Below are 12942 nucleotides of genomic sequence, written 5' to 3' on the forward strand. Positions count from 1 at the left end.
GCAGGGTGGGCAGGGCTCAGAGTGAGCCTGACCCTAGGCTTGGGAGAGAACCCTGCCTCCTAAGTGCTGGCCTGTGGACTTCTAGGCTGTGCCCATGGGATGTGCATTCAGGAGTGTGCTTTAGAACTTCCAGGAGCTCGTGAGAAATGCAGATTCCTGGGCTGCTTCTCAGTGACAGCGAGTCACCTGCTGGGAAGCAAGGGTTCCCAGCTTAGGGAGGCAAGGCTGGGCTCTTGGAGGGAGGAGAGGCAGCCCCCACCCTGGTCAGACTGGCCCAGCACTGGGATGGGGGCTCACAGTCCCCACTTCCTTCCACTCTGGGATACTGGGTGGAGAAGGACCTACCCCAGGACAAGGCCCTGTGGCTCTTTATGGTTCCTACTGCCCTCTCTGGGAGGCAGCTCCTGGGACAGTCTATGACCAGGGCCAAGGATGGAGCAGGTGCTTAGGTCAGACCAACCACTGGGCTGCCCCGTGGTATCCAAGACTGCCCTCACCCTAGGTAGGCCTTGGCCAAATCTGGCCTGGGCCTACTTCAGGGGTGGAGTCACCTCCCTTTAGCTGACATATCAGGGGCCTTCAAATGCCAGTGGGTGGCATCCTAACTGGGTCAGTGTAGACAGGAGGGTGGGTCCCTGGGTAACCTGGTCCTGACTGTGACCTCCCAGAGCCTGGACTTGGGCTCCGCCTGAAGGTTTTCCTCGTGTAGGTCTCCTCACGTAGGCTGCAGGATGCCTGGGAACTGGGCGGGGCTTGGGAGAGGGAGTGTCAGGTTGGCTCCAGGCACACAAACCATGTCCCATCCTGCAATGGCCTATGCTAATGTGTTCCTGGAGCTGCCTCTGGCCAAGCTGGGCTTGCCTCTGAGTCCACCCTGTCCATTCATGAACCATCTCCAGCCCCTCCCCCAGCTGGGCAGTCCTGGCCAGCCCACCTGCCCTCCCTGAGAAGCAGCTGTGAGGGCAGGCGAGGCCAGAGGGGAAGAGGTGGGGAACAGGGCACAACAGCTGGAGGGGCCCAAGACCAGGGTAGGTGCCTTTCCTCACAAGTGGAAACAGGTGGGGCCTCAGACCCTCCAGGCCCAAACCCTGCCTCCTGCCAGCTGCCCTTGGGGCAGGTCCAGGCAACTGGGCTGAATGGCAGTCAGGCAGGCAGCAGGTATGACTTCCTGATCCCGGGGTCCCAGGGTGCCCGCTCAGCCTTGACCAAGGGCAGCGCCCCCACTGCACCCATGAGCCAGGGCCATCCTGACCGTCATGGGGCCATGCCTAGGCTCTGGCCCAGTCCCAGACCCTGGACTCCAGCCCTTGAGATGGCTCTTCCCCTCCTCCCCCTGGGCATGGCTGTGGCTCTCTGGCTCAGCTCCAGCCCCCTGTGTGTCAACACCCATCCCTGATAGCCTCCCTCCCTAGGACCCCTTCCCACCTCTCCTCCCCCAGTTTCTTTCCATCTTCTGACCTGTCTCTTTCTGTCTTCCCCCATGCCCGTGTGTCCTGCTCTGACCCTTGTCTGCATGTCTGTGTGTGTTCCCTGTCCGCCCTGTCCTGGGCCCTCTTCCCCACTCCTTGGGTGTCTGTCTCTGCACCTCCTCCCTCTGCCTCATCCTGTTCTTCTCCCTCTCTCTGGCTCACCATCTCTGCCTCTGTCGCCCCCTGTCTTTCCCTCTCTCCCCTCTGCCTGTTCTTTTCTTTTTTTTTTTTTTCCCCGCTGCCTTTTTCTTCACCTTCGTCCTGCCTTTTGTCTCTCATTCTCCCCACCCTCACTTTCTGTGTCTGTCTCTATCTTTCTGTCTCTTTGTGTCTTCTGCTCTCTTTCATTGTCTCTGCCTCTCTCTGCTTCTCTCTGTCTCGTCTCCCTCGCTTGCCTCCTTCTCTGTCTCTACTCTGCAGGCTCAGGGCCGCCCCTGGGCCGCCCGCCCGTGGCTGGCATGATGGTCTCCGAGCCTGATGAGGAGTCCCCTCTCAGTAAGTGACCCAGGCCTGGGCCAGGTGGGAGTGCTGCTCTCCCTCTGCCTCCCTCCCCATCCTCTCTCCCCACTCTTCCTTTTCTCTCCTTTCTCCCTATTCTCTTCCTCCCCAACCTGCACTTTGCTACAAGTCACACAAGAGGCTCAGAGGCACCTCCCTGCGGAGTCCAGGGGCCAGGCCAGCCACTGCCCCTGCCCAGGACACAGCCAGGCCCACCCTGGGCCCACAGATCTAAATGCAGTGGACTGGGAGCCTGGCGTTCTTCCCCATGAGGTGTCGGTCGGGCAGAGTTGTGTGCAACAGCCCTGCAGGGAACCAGGCCCTGCATTCCAGAGGCCACTTGTGTCTACCCTGGCACAGGCCAATCCTGGGCCCACCCGAGGGATCCACAGGGACCCAGGACTGGAGTTCAGGGACCTGGGTATGTTGCAGGGAGTTCTGTTGGGCAGGGATGGGAATCAGGAGTTGGTGAGTAGCCTCCTCCAGGGCCAGGGCTGGTCAGGAGTGCAGCTCCCACTTCCACCCTGAGTGCACAGTAGCTGTCTCCCTCTCCCAGCCTCTGGCTCCGAGGGAACTCACCAGATAGGGTAAGAGGAAGGAGAGGACTGGCCAGAGAGCACCCCTATTCCAAGGCAGCCTCGCCCCTGCTGGCTGCACCAATGTCCTTGGCTCTGGAGGCTGGTTCTTTTTTTTTTTTTTTTTTTGGATGGAGTCTCACTCTGTCACCCAGGCTGGAAGGCAGTGCAGTGGCACAATCTCGGCTCACTGCAACCTCTGCCTCCCTGGTTCAAGCAATCCTCGGCCTCTTGAGTAGCTGGGATTACAGGCACGCACTACCATGCCTGGTTAATTTTTGTATTTTCACCATGTCGGCCAGGCTGGTCTTGAACTCCTGACCTCAAGTGATCTGCCCGCCTTGGCCTCCCAAAGTGCTCGGATTACAGGCGTGAGCCACCGTGCCCAGCCCGGGGGCTGGTTCTTAAAACAGAGGTGGCCTCACCTTCTGCCCCAATGCTCAGGCACCAGCTGCAGGGTGGGAGACGGAGGGTGTTCGCCTGGACCTGCCCTTGGTCTCGAAGAATGAAGGGGGGTGGGGTCAGGCTGGAGGGCCTGTGCCCTTCCCAGGCCCTAGTAGAAAGGGGCTTTGTGGAGCTCCAGCCCCCTTCCCCAGGAGCGGACACATTCCTGGGCAGAGGCCCGGCCTCCTCACCCGCTCTGGGCCATGGGGCTGAGGCCAGGGGCTTGGGTGGGGGGACTGTCAATGGGCCTCTGTGCCGGCTCACAAGGGGCCTCTGTAGCTGAGCCATGGTCCCCACACTCCAGCCCACAGAGCCCCGCCCACCCGGCACCCAGGAGCCTGGCCCAGCGGTTCAGGGCAGGCAGCGCCAGGGCTTTCTTCACCCGAGCCACAGAGCAAGAACGTCCTATGCACCTGCGGGCCTGACAGACAGAGTAAAGCGGGAGGAGGATGGGCCTGGCAGTAGCACAGACAGTGCCACTCCCTGCTCTGCCACCTACACACCGGATTTCAGATTTTTGGATTAGGGATGCTTAGCTTGTATATGACTCATTTGTCACTCTTATTCATTCATATTTATCACATACATGAATTCACAAACATTGTGAAACGTAATGAGTATAAAATATCTAGTATATAGTAGGTGCTTAAGAAACGATAGATGTACTTTGGGAGGCCATAGCGAGAGGATTGCTTGAGCGCAGGAGTTTGAGACCAGCCTGGGCAACATAGCAAGACCCTATCTCTATCAAAAGTCAAAAAATTAGACGGGCATGGTGGCATGCACCTGTAATCCCAGCTACTCAGGAGGCTGCAGTGGGAGGATAGCTTGAGCCTTGTAGGTTGAGGCTGCCATGAGCTGTGATTGTGCTACCGCACTCTAGCCTGGGTGACAGAGCAAGACCCTGCCTAAAAAAAAACAACAGATGCATGTGTATGTTCACGCCAGTTTGAGATGAATTTGTTCAGCCATCACTTTCGAGGAACCCGCTGTGTGCCAGGCACTCGGCAAGCACTAGGGATGGGGTCGTGAATGAAATCCCAGGTTTCCCCTCATCAAGCTTAGAGTCTGGTGGTAGAGAGGATGACAGCAGCTTTGATTCTCAGGTGCTTTGCTGTGTGCCAGGCACTGCATCTGAGTATAATGGCCTGGTGCATGTGAACACAGCATCATGCACTCCTCGCAGCCACGAAGGTGGTGCATGCAGTCAATATCACCATTAGGAAACAGAAACTCAGAGCCGAGGTCAGTGCCTGAGGCGCGGCTGGCCTTAGAACTCACGATTGTTACTGTGATGTGAAACCTGGCAGAATCTACACAGTACACGGTGGAAGGTGCTCTGCTAGGGAAAGCAGGGTACTGTGAGAGCCCAGGGGAGCGGTCCCTACCCCAGCCAGGGCAGATCAGGAAGATCAGGAGACAATGGCTGAGCCAGGTCCTGAGGAATGACTAGGAACTGGCCAAGGAAGGCTGGCAGAGCCTTTCCCAGTCACACACAGGTAATCCCTGTGCCAGGCCAGCCCCCTCTGGGAGCCACCCCTTCTTGTCCAGCCTTCCTCTGAACTGTGGGGGTCTCCTCTTCTGCACTCGCACGTGGTTTCTGGATCAGGCCATTTCCCCTGTTAGTTAAAGCCCCTCAGTCAAGTTGGGGCTTTGACATTGACCCTTGAGCATGTATACCTACAGGCAGTGCTGGGCATAGCTGTGGGCACACAGGTGTCAGTCTTAAGGGAGGCCTCCCGGGGCTATCCCCCCAACTCTGTCTGAATGCTCCAACTGCCTAAGGCCACTACATGCCAGGCTGGGGCCCTCAAAATGATCCTCCTTTGATTTTCCAGTTTATTTCCGAGCCCTGGTGAATTTCACTCGCTCCATCGAGTACAGCCCTCAGCTGGAGGACGCAGGCTCCAGAGAATTCCGAGAGGTGTCTGAGGCTGTGGTAGACACGGTGAGGTGAAGGGGGTTCGGGAAGCTCGTGGGTGTCGGTGGGGCAGGACCGAGGATGGGGTGAAGGCCTCTGGGGCTGATGGCACTGTGTCCCTCCCCAGCTGGAGTCGGAGTACTTGAAAATTCCTGGAGACCAGGTTGTCAGTGTGGTGTTCATCAAGTGAGAAGGGGCCCCCTGGGGGTTGCTGGGGGACTTGAGTGGGTAACCTGGAGGGGGCTGATGAGGATGAGAAGGAAGCCTGGTACTGCAGAAAGGCCTATGGGATGAGTCGCTATGGGTGGAAATTCAGGAATTGGTGGGGGGATCATTGGGACCTTTAGTTGCCCTTCTTTGGGTACAGGCTGTCCTGGAACAGGGCCTGAGCATCGGGGCAGGAGCCTCATGGAGTAGCTGAGAACACAGGCGTCTCTCTGACCCTCGTCTCCTGCCCATCTCCATCCCCAGGGAGCTGGATGGCTGGGTTTTTGTGGAGCTGGATGTGGGCTCGGAAGGGAATGCAGACGGGGCTCAGATTCAGGAGGTGCTGCTCAGGGTCATCTCCAGTGGCTCCATGGCCTCCTACATCACCTCTCCCCGGGGATTCCAGTTCCGACGCCTGGGCACAGGTGAGCCTATCCTGGTGTCTGGGGTTGCCTCCTCCAGACTCGTGGGGTCCCCTTTCAGTGTCTCCACCATGGGCTCCCAACTTGGGCTTGCACACCACTAGAAACAGGGAGCTCACTACCTCCTGAATCTGCCCCATTGATCCATATACAGTCTGGGCTTGGTAGAGTGCAGACTGTTTCCTCTAGCACATGCCCATTAGACCCAAGTTCTGCTCCTTCCTTCTAGACCTCTGCACATTGACAATAGGTAGTCAGGCCTTTATTTATCCTGTACGTACAGGTCCAAAACACATTAGTACTTAATAATAACCAGCAACTGTTTACTGAGCCCTGACTGCCTTTATTTCCTTCCTCTGGGTCAGTCTTCACAGCAATTCCTTTGAAGGAGATGTTATTCCTCCTGTTTCAGAGACGGAGGAACTGAGGCCCAGAAAGGAAAATCTGAATTTGTCCAGGATCAGATAGGCAGATAGTGAAAAGGCGAGGATTTCAAACAAACTCGGTGTCTATGCCAGTCTTGGCAGAACCTGTGATGAGAGAAGCAGGAGAAACTGATGCACAGAGAGACTAGGAAACTGGTCCAAACCACACAGCTGTTAGGTGCAGAATCCTGACCTTTGTACTCTGGGTCAGCCCAGATTTCCTTCTACTGTGCCCTTGGTCTCCTGTTTTAACCTCCTGAGTTTTTTGGGTTTTTTTTCTCTAGACCGAACAGCCCTAGTTCATCCCTCACAGACTGTGGTTCTCAGCCCTGTCTCCATCTCAGTTCCCTCTCTCTGGGAAGACCCTGACTCAGTGGAACTCAGAATGGAACAAACTCCATCCCCTAGCCCAATGAGGAAAAAATAGTGAAACCATCACCTCCCTTGTTCTGCACCTCAATTAAGCCAAGCGTGGTGGTGCACGCCTGTAGTCCGAGCTACTCAGGAGGCTGAGGCAGGAGCCCAGGAGTTTGAGGCTGCAGTGAGCTAGGATCATGCCACTGTACCCCAGCCTGGGTGACAGAGCAAAACCCTGCCTCTAAAACAAAACAAACAAACAAAAACCCTTAATTATTGCACCCCGAGATCAAGCTTGCTCTTCTGCATCATCAGGCCCAGGTCTAAAGACTGCCGGGGGTCCAGCCCTCCTCTCTCACTTTTCAGTGAGTCCTCCTGGCTAGGGGTGGTAGAATGGCCTGGCCCAGCCCTGCAGCCCTCAGCTCCCGGCTCCCAGGTGGAACAGCCACTGACCACATCTTCCTTTCCAGCACAGACCCCCCCACCCCCGCCGGCCGCTGTGGCGGTCGCAGTGACACCAGGTGAGAGTGTAAGCCAGGCCCAGGCCCAGCCAGGTTCCTAGAGAAGTTAAGGTTGGAGAGGAGGCCGGGTGCGGGGGCTCACGCCTATAACCCCAGCACTTTGGGAGGCCAAGATGGGAGGATTGCTTGAGGCAAGGAGTTCCAGACCAGCTTGGGCAACATAGCAAGACCCTGTCTCTAAAAAAAAAAAAAAGAGAGAAAAAAAAATTTTTTTTAAAGGATGGGCCGGGTGCGGTGGCTCACACCTGTAATCCCAGCACTTTGGGAGGCCAAGGCGGGTGGATCATGAGGTCAGGAGATCGAGACCATTCTGGCTAACACAGTGAAACCCCGTCTACTAAAAATACGAAAAATTAGCCGGGCGAGGTGGCGGGCGCCTGTAGTCCCAGATACTTGGGAGGCTGAGGCTGGAGAATGGCGTGAACCCGGGAGGCAGAGCTTGCAGTGAGCCGAGATAGTGCCACTGCACTCCAGCCTGGGCGACAGAGCAAGACTCCGCCTCAAAAAAATAAATAAATAAATAAATAAATAAATAAATAAATAAAAAAGGGATGGAGGGGAAAGAAGGGTGTGGGTGAGATGGCTGACTGAGCACAGCCCAAGACAACTGGGCACTCTCTTCCCTCCTTCTTTGTCCTCACTGGGCCAGGCTGTGGCCTGCATGTGTGTGGTGTGGTGGTTGCATGCGTGTGGCATGTCAACTGCCTGTGGGGTCTGTGTTAGAGACGGGGGAGGCCACTGCCACTTATCCCATGCCCCACGCGTGCTGTGGATGTGTCTAGTATGTGCTCGTTGCCCTCACTGTGCCTGCCAGAAACCAAGCTGCCTGACAAAGGATCCCAAAGCCCACTCCAGCCATGCAGCACCTCTGCGTTCCCTACAGCTTCCCGCACCTCCCTCCTGCCGCCTCTGACTCCAGTCTGCTTCCTTCCGCCCGCAGTGCCCCAGTTCCCAAGAGCCTGCACGGAGGCTGAGTTTGCCTGCCACAGCTACAACGAGTGTGTGGCCCTGGAGTATCGCTGTGACCGGCGGCCCGACTGCAGGGACATGTCTGATGAGCTCAATTGTGGTGAGGGGGTGTCCGAGGCCACAAGTGGTTTGGGCGCCGGGGGGGGGCCAGGGTGCTACACCTGGGTCTTGGAGCCCATCGAGGACTATGAGGGTTTGGTGCAGGCAGAGGATAGGGGCCCTGGAAGGGTGATGACAGAGCCAGGCAGGGGGCGGCAGAGAGTGGTGTTGGGGAGTATAGGGTGGACCTGGGGAGGGTTGGGGACAAGAAGCAGGTAAGGAGCCACCTGCTTCTGCCAAATGCCAAGTGGAATCTGTTCACAGAGGAACTGGTCCTGGGGATCAGCCCCACAGTCTCTCTCCTGGTGGAGACGACACCTTTACCGCCGCGGCCGGAGACAGCCATCATGCGACAGCCACCAGTCACCCACGCTCCTCAGCCCCTGCTTCCCGGTTCCGTCAGGCCCCTGCCCTGTGGGCCCCAGGAGGCCGCATGCCGCAGTGGTCACTGCATCCCCAGAGACTACCTCTGCGATGGACAGGAGGACTGCGAGGACGGCAGCGATGAGCTGGACTGTGGTGCGCACTGGCTGGGGTGCAGGTGGGTGCGGGGAGCGGGAAGCTGGCCCAGGAGGATGCTGCTGACCCCTGCCCTGTCTCCTAGGACCCCCGCCACCCTGTGAGCCCAATGAGTTCCCCTGTGGGAATGGACATTGTGCCCTCAAGCTGTGGCGCTGTGATGGTGATTTTGATTGTGAGGACCGAACTGACGAAGCCAACTGCCGTGAGTATCTGAGGGTCCAGCGGAGGCCCCCGCCCTGCCCAGGCCGCTTGCTCCTGCCCCGCCTTCCACTCCTGCCCCGCCCCTACCCTGCGCCTCTGCTTTCCACCCTCCCCAGTCCCCCAAGCCTGTTTGTTTGCTCTCCCTGGCTGAGTGCGGAAGGCCCTGGAGACACCCTCCAAGGTTTCTCTCTGACCAGAGCAGTAAGGCCTCTTGGCCCTGAGCTGGCCTTTGGTGAAGCTGTGTAGTTAGCCCGCCTGTGGTTCGTGTCTCTTCATTTCTTTCCTTTATTTTTGTTACCATGAAGTTTCTCTTTGTTTTGTATGTGTGTCAGATGAATGACTAGGAGGGTTCTATGTGCCAAGGTCCCTTGGTGATGGGTCCTTGGCTTATGTATGCGAGTCAGAGTCTTACCCATCCATCTGTCCAACTCCACAGCCACCCATGCACCCACGTATGCGCCCATTATCCATCCGCCCAGCCCTTTATCCATCTCTCCACCCATCCATTTGTCATCCTTCTTCCCTCCCATCCGTCCTTCCAGACTCCCACTGCCCCACACTTATGGTATCCATCTTTCCAGTTCACGTTGTGGACATTATGGGCGTCCTGATAGTTAAATAGGAGGGGGAGGCTGGAGAGGCAGAGACCACATCAGGTGGTATCCAGTATGTCCCATCCCATGAGAAGCCTGATGCTTGTTAGTGCGAGATTGAGGATAATCTTCAGGCACTTAGCTGTGGTCCTGGGTGGTGTGTCTGGGCGCGTGTCCATGTTCCTACCGTGAGCTTGTCCAGCTTCTCCTTGCCTTCCTTCCCCTGCCCACTCCACAGCAAGCCCTGGGGAGAGGCCGCATCATGCCACAGACCAGCAGAGTTTGAGAATGCCTTTCTGTGGCTCTAAGCTTGCCTGTCAGCACCAGCTCCTTGGGAGAGAGAAAGTAATTGGGGGCTTTAGTGGGAAGGCCCTTTCCAGGGACCTCTGCTGGGGAAGTCAAAGGAAGGACAGGTCCTTGTGGACAGCACAGAACCAGAGAATGTGAAGGCTGAATGGCCTCATGGGCTCCTGAGAGTGCGGGGAACAGAAGCGCCTGAGCTGCCTCCACAGCTACCTCCTGGTCTCCTCTCGCACCTGCTCTGTGGATGCGCAGCTTCCGCTCCTCCTGCATGGCTGTGACTTCTCTGTCTGTGTCTGTGTCTCTCTCAAGCTCTATCTCCCTGAGGAAGAATATTGGTCACCAGCCACTAGAGAGGCCTAGTGGGGCCCAGCCCTTGTCCCAGGCCACCTCCAGCCTCTGGCCACTCCATAGAGGGCTTGTCAGTGGGAGCGCAGACTGTCGAGCCCCACAGGGGACCATGCTGTGCCAGATGCCTTGCCGGGCCTTTCTGGTAGAGAAGGGTGTGTGGGGCATTGCTGGCGCCTAGAAATGCCAGCCCCACTGGTTGTGCCTTTGACGTGGGTCTTGTCCATGTGTGCAAGATAGCGCTTCTGTGACTCTGAGTGTGGCTGGGTGACACTGTGGTTGTGACAGTGATGTGCCAGCCATAACTGGCATGGGGAATGCAGGTGGAGTGAGGGGTGGGGGCTGGGTAATGTGATGAGTGGTTCGATGACACCTGGTGGCCGCATCATGCTGGCTGTGAGGTGGACAGTGTTGTGCAGCAGGGACTAGGCATGGCAAGGGCCACTGTGGGTTATGTGGGCAAAATGAGAGAGTGACTCTGGGGATGCCCAGGGAGGATGGACAGGGGTGGGCTGTTGGGAACCACCTGGCTTTGTCCCCAGCCACCAAGCGCTCTGAAGAGGTGTGTGGGCCCACACAGTTCCGATGCGTCTCTACCAACGTGTGCATCCCAGCCAGCTTCCACTGTGACGAGGAGAGTGACTGTCCCGACCGGAGCGACGAGTTTGGCTGCAGTGAGCAGGGAGCTGGGATCGAGATGTGGGCCCTGGGCTGGGTTCTGGGGGCTTCTGTCCACAGCCTCAACCTCCACTCATCTCCCTCCTAGCTCCTCGGAGCGCTTCCTCCGCTCCTCCTTCCTTTTCCCTCACCCCTGCCCTGGTCTCCTCAGTGCCCCCCCAGGTGGTGACGCCTCCTCAGGAGTCCATCCAGGCTTCCCGGGGCCAGACAGTGACCTTCACCTGCGTGGCCATTGGCGTCCCCACCCCCATCATCAATTGGAGGCTCAACTGGGGCCACATCCCCTCTCATCCCAGGTGTGGCTCTGGGCCTGGGTGGTGGGGTGGGAATGGGGGACAGCTGGTCCAGAGCCCTAGGCCAGATCCTACCGCTTGTCTTGGGGCCAACAGGGTGACAGTGACCAGCGAGGGGGGCCGTGGCACACTGATCATCCGTGACGTGAAGGAGTCAGACCAGGGTGCCTACACCTGTGAGGCCATGAACGCCCGGGGCATGGTGTTTGGCATTCCTGACGGTGTCCTTGAGCTCGTCCCACAGCGAGGTACTGCCTGAGGGCAGGTGTCACTGGGTGTGGGGGCAGAGCTGGGCTGCCCGCCACAGCTGGCTGCAGCCCCCTCCCATGCCGCCCAGCAGGCCCCTGCCCTGACGGCCACTTCTACCTGGAGCACAGCGCCTCCTGCCTGCCCTGCTTCTGCTTTGGCATCACCAGTGTGTGCCAGAGCAGCCGCCGCTTCCGGGACCAGATCAGGCTGCGCTTTGACCAACCCGATGACTTCAAGGGTGCGTTGGCGGGCGGGTGAGCGCTGAGGGAGGTGGGAGGTGGGTACCAGGCTCCAGTGGGCACAGAGGATAGATGCAGACAGAGGAGGCCAGGTTTCGGGAAGGAATACGAGTCACTGAAGAAACACTGAGCCCTGTCAAAAAAGCATTTTGGGAGGAAAACCACCATGTTTAGGAAAAGCCAAATCCCCTCTTGCTACCTACCTGCTTCAGGTTACGGAGAGGACGGGCTCTGGAGCCAGCTTCCTACTTCAGATCCTGACGTGGACGCTGTCCACCTGTGTCCTGGGTCAAGTTACCCACTCTCTCGTGTCTGTTTTCTCATCTATAAAGTCGGGGGAGTAGAATAATCACTACCTTCCAGGACTTGGTAAGGACTTAGTGGGGTCACGTATGTAAGCCTCTCGGAATTGTGCTCAGCCCATGGTCAGCACCCAGGAGGTATTTGCTAACGTCACAGTCATTGTCCTCATTCTGAGAGACAGAGGTGCCAGTGTACCCAGAGTATAGGAGCCCAGGCTTTGGCGTCTTCTTAGCCTGAGGGTGGCCTCCAGCTGCACCACTTACTGCTGCTGTGTCTTTGGGCAAGTCTCTTGGCTTCCCTGGGCCTATTTTCCCAAAGATAGAGGCAGGCGGCTGGACTCAATTCTTTCTGGCTCTGAGAGGCAGAATGGCAGGATGGCTGAGAGCATGAGCCCGGGCACTGCCTGGACTTGGGCTCAGGTCCCAGCTCTGTCATTTCCCACCTGGCATCAAGCAGCCCTCACTTCTTCATTGCAGAGGATTAAATGCATGTAGAGAGTTAGCTCCAAAGCACTCAACACATTTTATGCCCTTTTGTTGATTGAGGAACCTAAAAATGACTTGTGTGAGACTGAGTTACCTGGCCAGGCATGGTGGCTTATGCCTGTAATCCAGGTACTTAGGGAGGCTTTGAGGGAGGATTACTTGTGGCCAGGAGTTCAAGACCAGCCTGGGTAACATAGTGAGACCACATCTCTACAAATAATTAAAAATAAAAAATCTAGCCAGGCATGGTGGCTTGCGCCTGTAGTCCCAGCTACTTGAGAGGCTGAGGCAGAAGGATCTGTTGAGCCTAGGAGTTTGAGGCTACAGTGAGCTATGATCACGCCATTGCTCTCCAGCCTGGACAACAGAATGAGACCCCGTCCTTAAAAACAAAACAAAACTTAGTTACTTCCCAAAGTTGTTCCCCAGTATATTTAGAATGCTAATGGCCATGGCCACCATTTGGTGAGCAGGCAGTTGGCCCTGTGGCTTGACCTGACAGTCATCGAACTGCCAATAACCCTTGCAAGGACAGGGCTGATTTCACAGTTTTAAGATGAGAGCCCCAGGGCTCTGAGAGGTTGTGGAACTTCCGTGCCTGGGTTCCCACAGCAGTTTAAAGTGGGGGGGTTAACCCAGGGCTGTCTGATTGGAATCTGGATAGTCCAGGGGAGGGAGTGGTGGGAATTCCATGGTGAGCAGGTGGTCTGTGTGTGGATGGTGACCAGGAGGGACGAGGCCTGAAGACATCCCTGGAAGGCAGGGAGGAAAGAGGATAGAGTAACCTAGACCCGGGGCTGTGCTTGGTCGTTCTGTGGGTGAGG

General features: G+C 57.2%; 1 protein-coding gene across 4 annotated transcripts in view; it reads left to right on the plus strand.

Annotated features, from left to right (window-relative positions):
- Positions 1-12942, plus strand: part of HSPG2 (heparan sulfate proteoglycan 2) — a 115887-nt gene that overhangs the window by 40904 nt on the left and 62041 nt on the right. Inside the window, exons 4-14 of one of the 4 annotated variants that reach the window (XM_007980126.3) lie at positions 4825-4934; positions 5035-5093; positions 5379-5539; positions 6789-6839; positions 7780-7908; positions 8172-8426; positions 8512-8631; positions 10414-10545; positions 10701-10845; positions 10939-11090; positions 11180-11329. In XM_007980126.3, coding sequence (XP_007978317.3) covers positions 4825-4934; positions 5035-5093; positions 5379-5539; positions 6789-6839; positions 7780-7908; positions 8172-8426; positions 8512-8631; positions 10414-10545; positions 10701-10845; positions 10939-11090; positions 11180-11329 — 1464 coding nt within the window. The remainder of the gene's footprint in view (positions 1-4824; positions 4935-5034; positions 5094-5378; positions 5540-6788; positions 6840-7779; positions 7909-8171; positions 8427-8511; positions 8632-10413; positions 10546-10700; positions 10846-10938; positions 11091-11179; positions 11330-12942) is intronic. The other 3 variants (XM_038001292.2, XM_038001330.2, XM_038001360.2) reach the window with 3 other exon arrangements.

Source organism: Chlorocebus sabaeus, chromosome 20, assembly GCF_047675955.1.
Source record: "Chlorocebus sabaeus isolate Y175 chromosome 20, mChlSab1.0.hap1, whole genome shotgun sequence".
In the NCBI taxonomy this organism is placed as follows: Eukaryota; Metazoa; Chordata; class Mammalia; order Primates; family Cercopithecidae; genus Chlorocebus; species Chlorocebus sabaeus.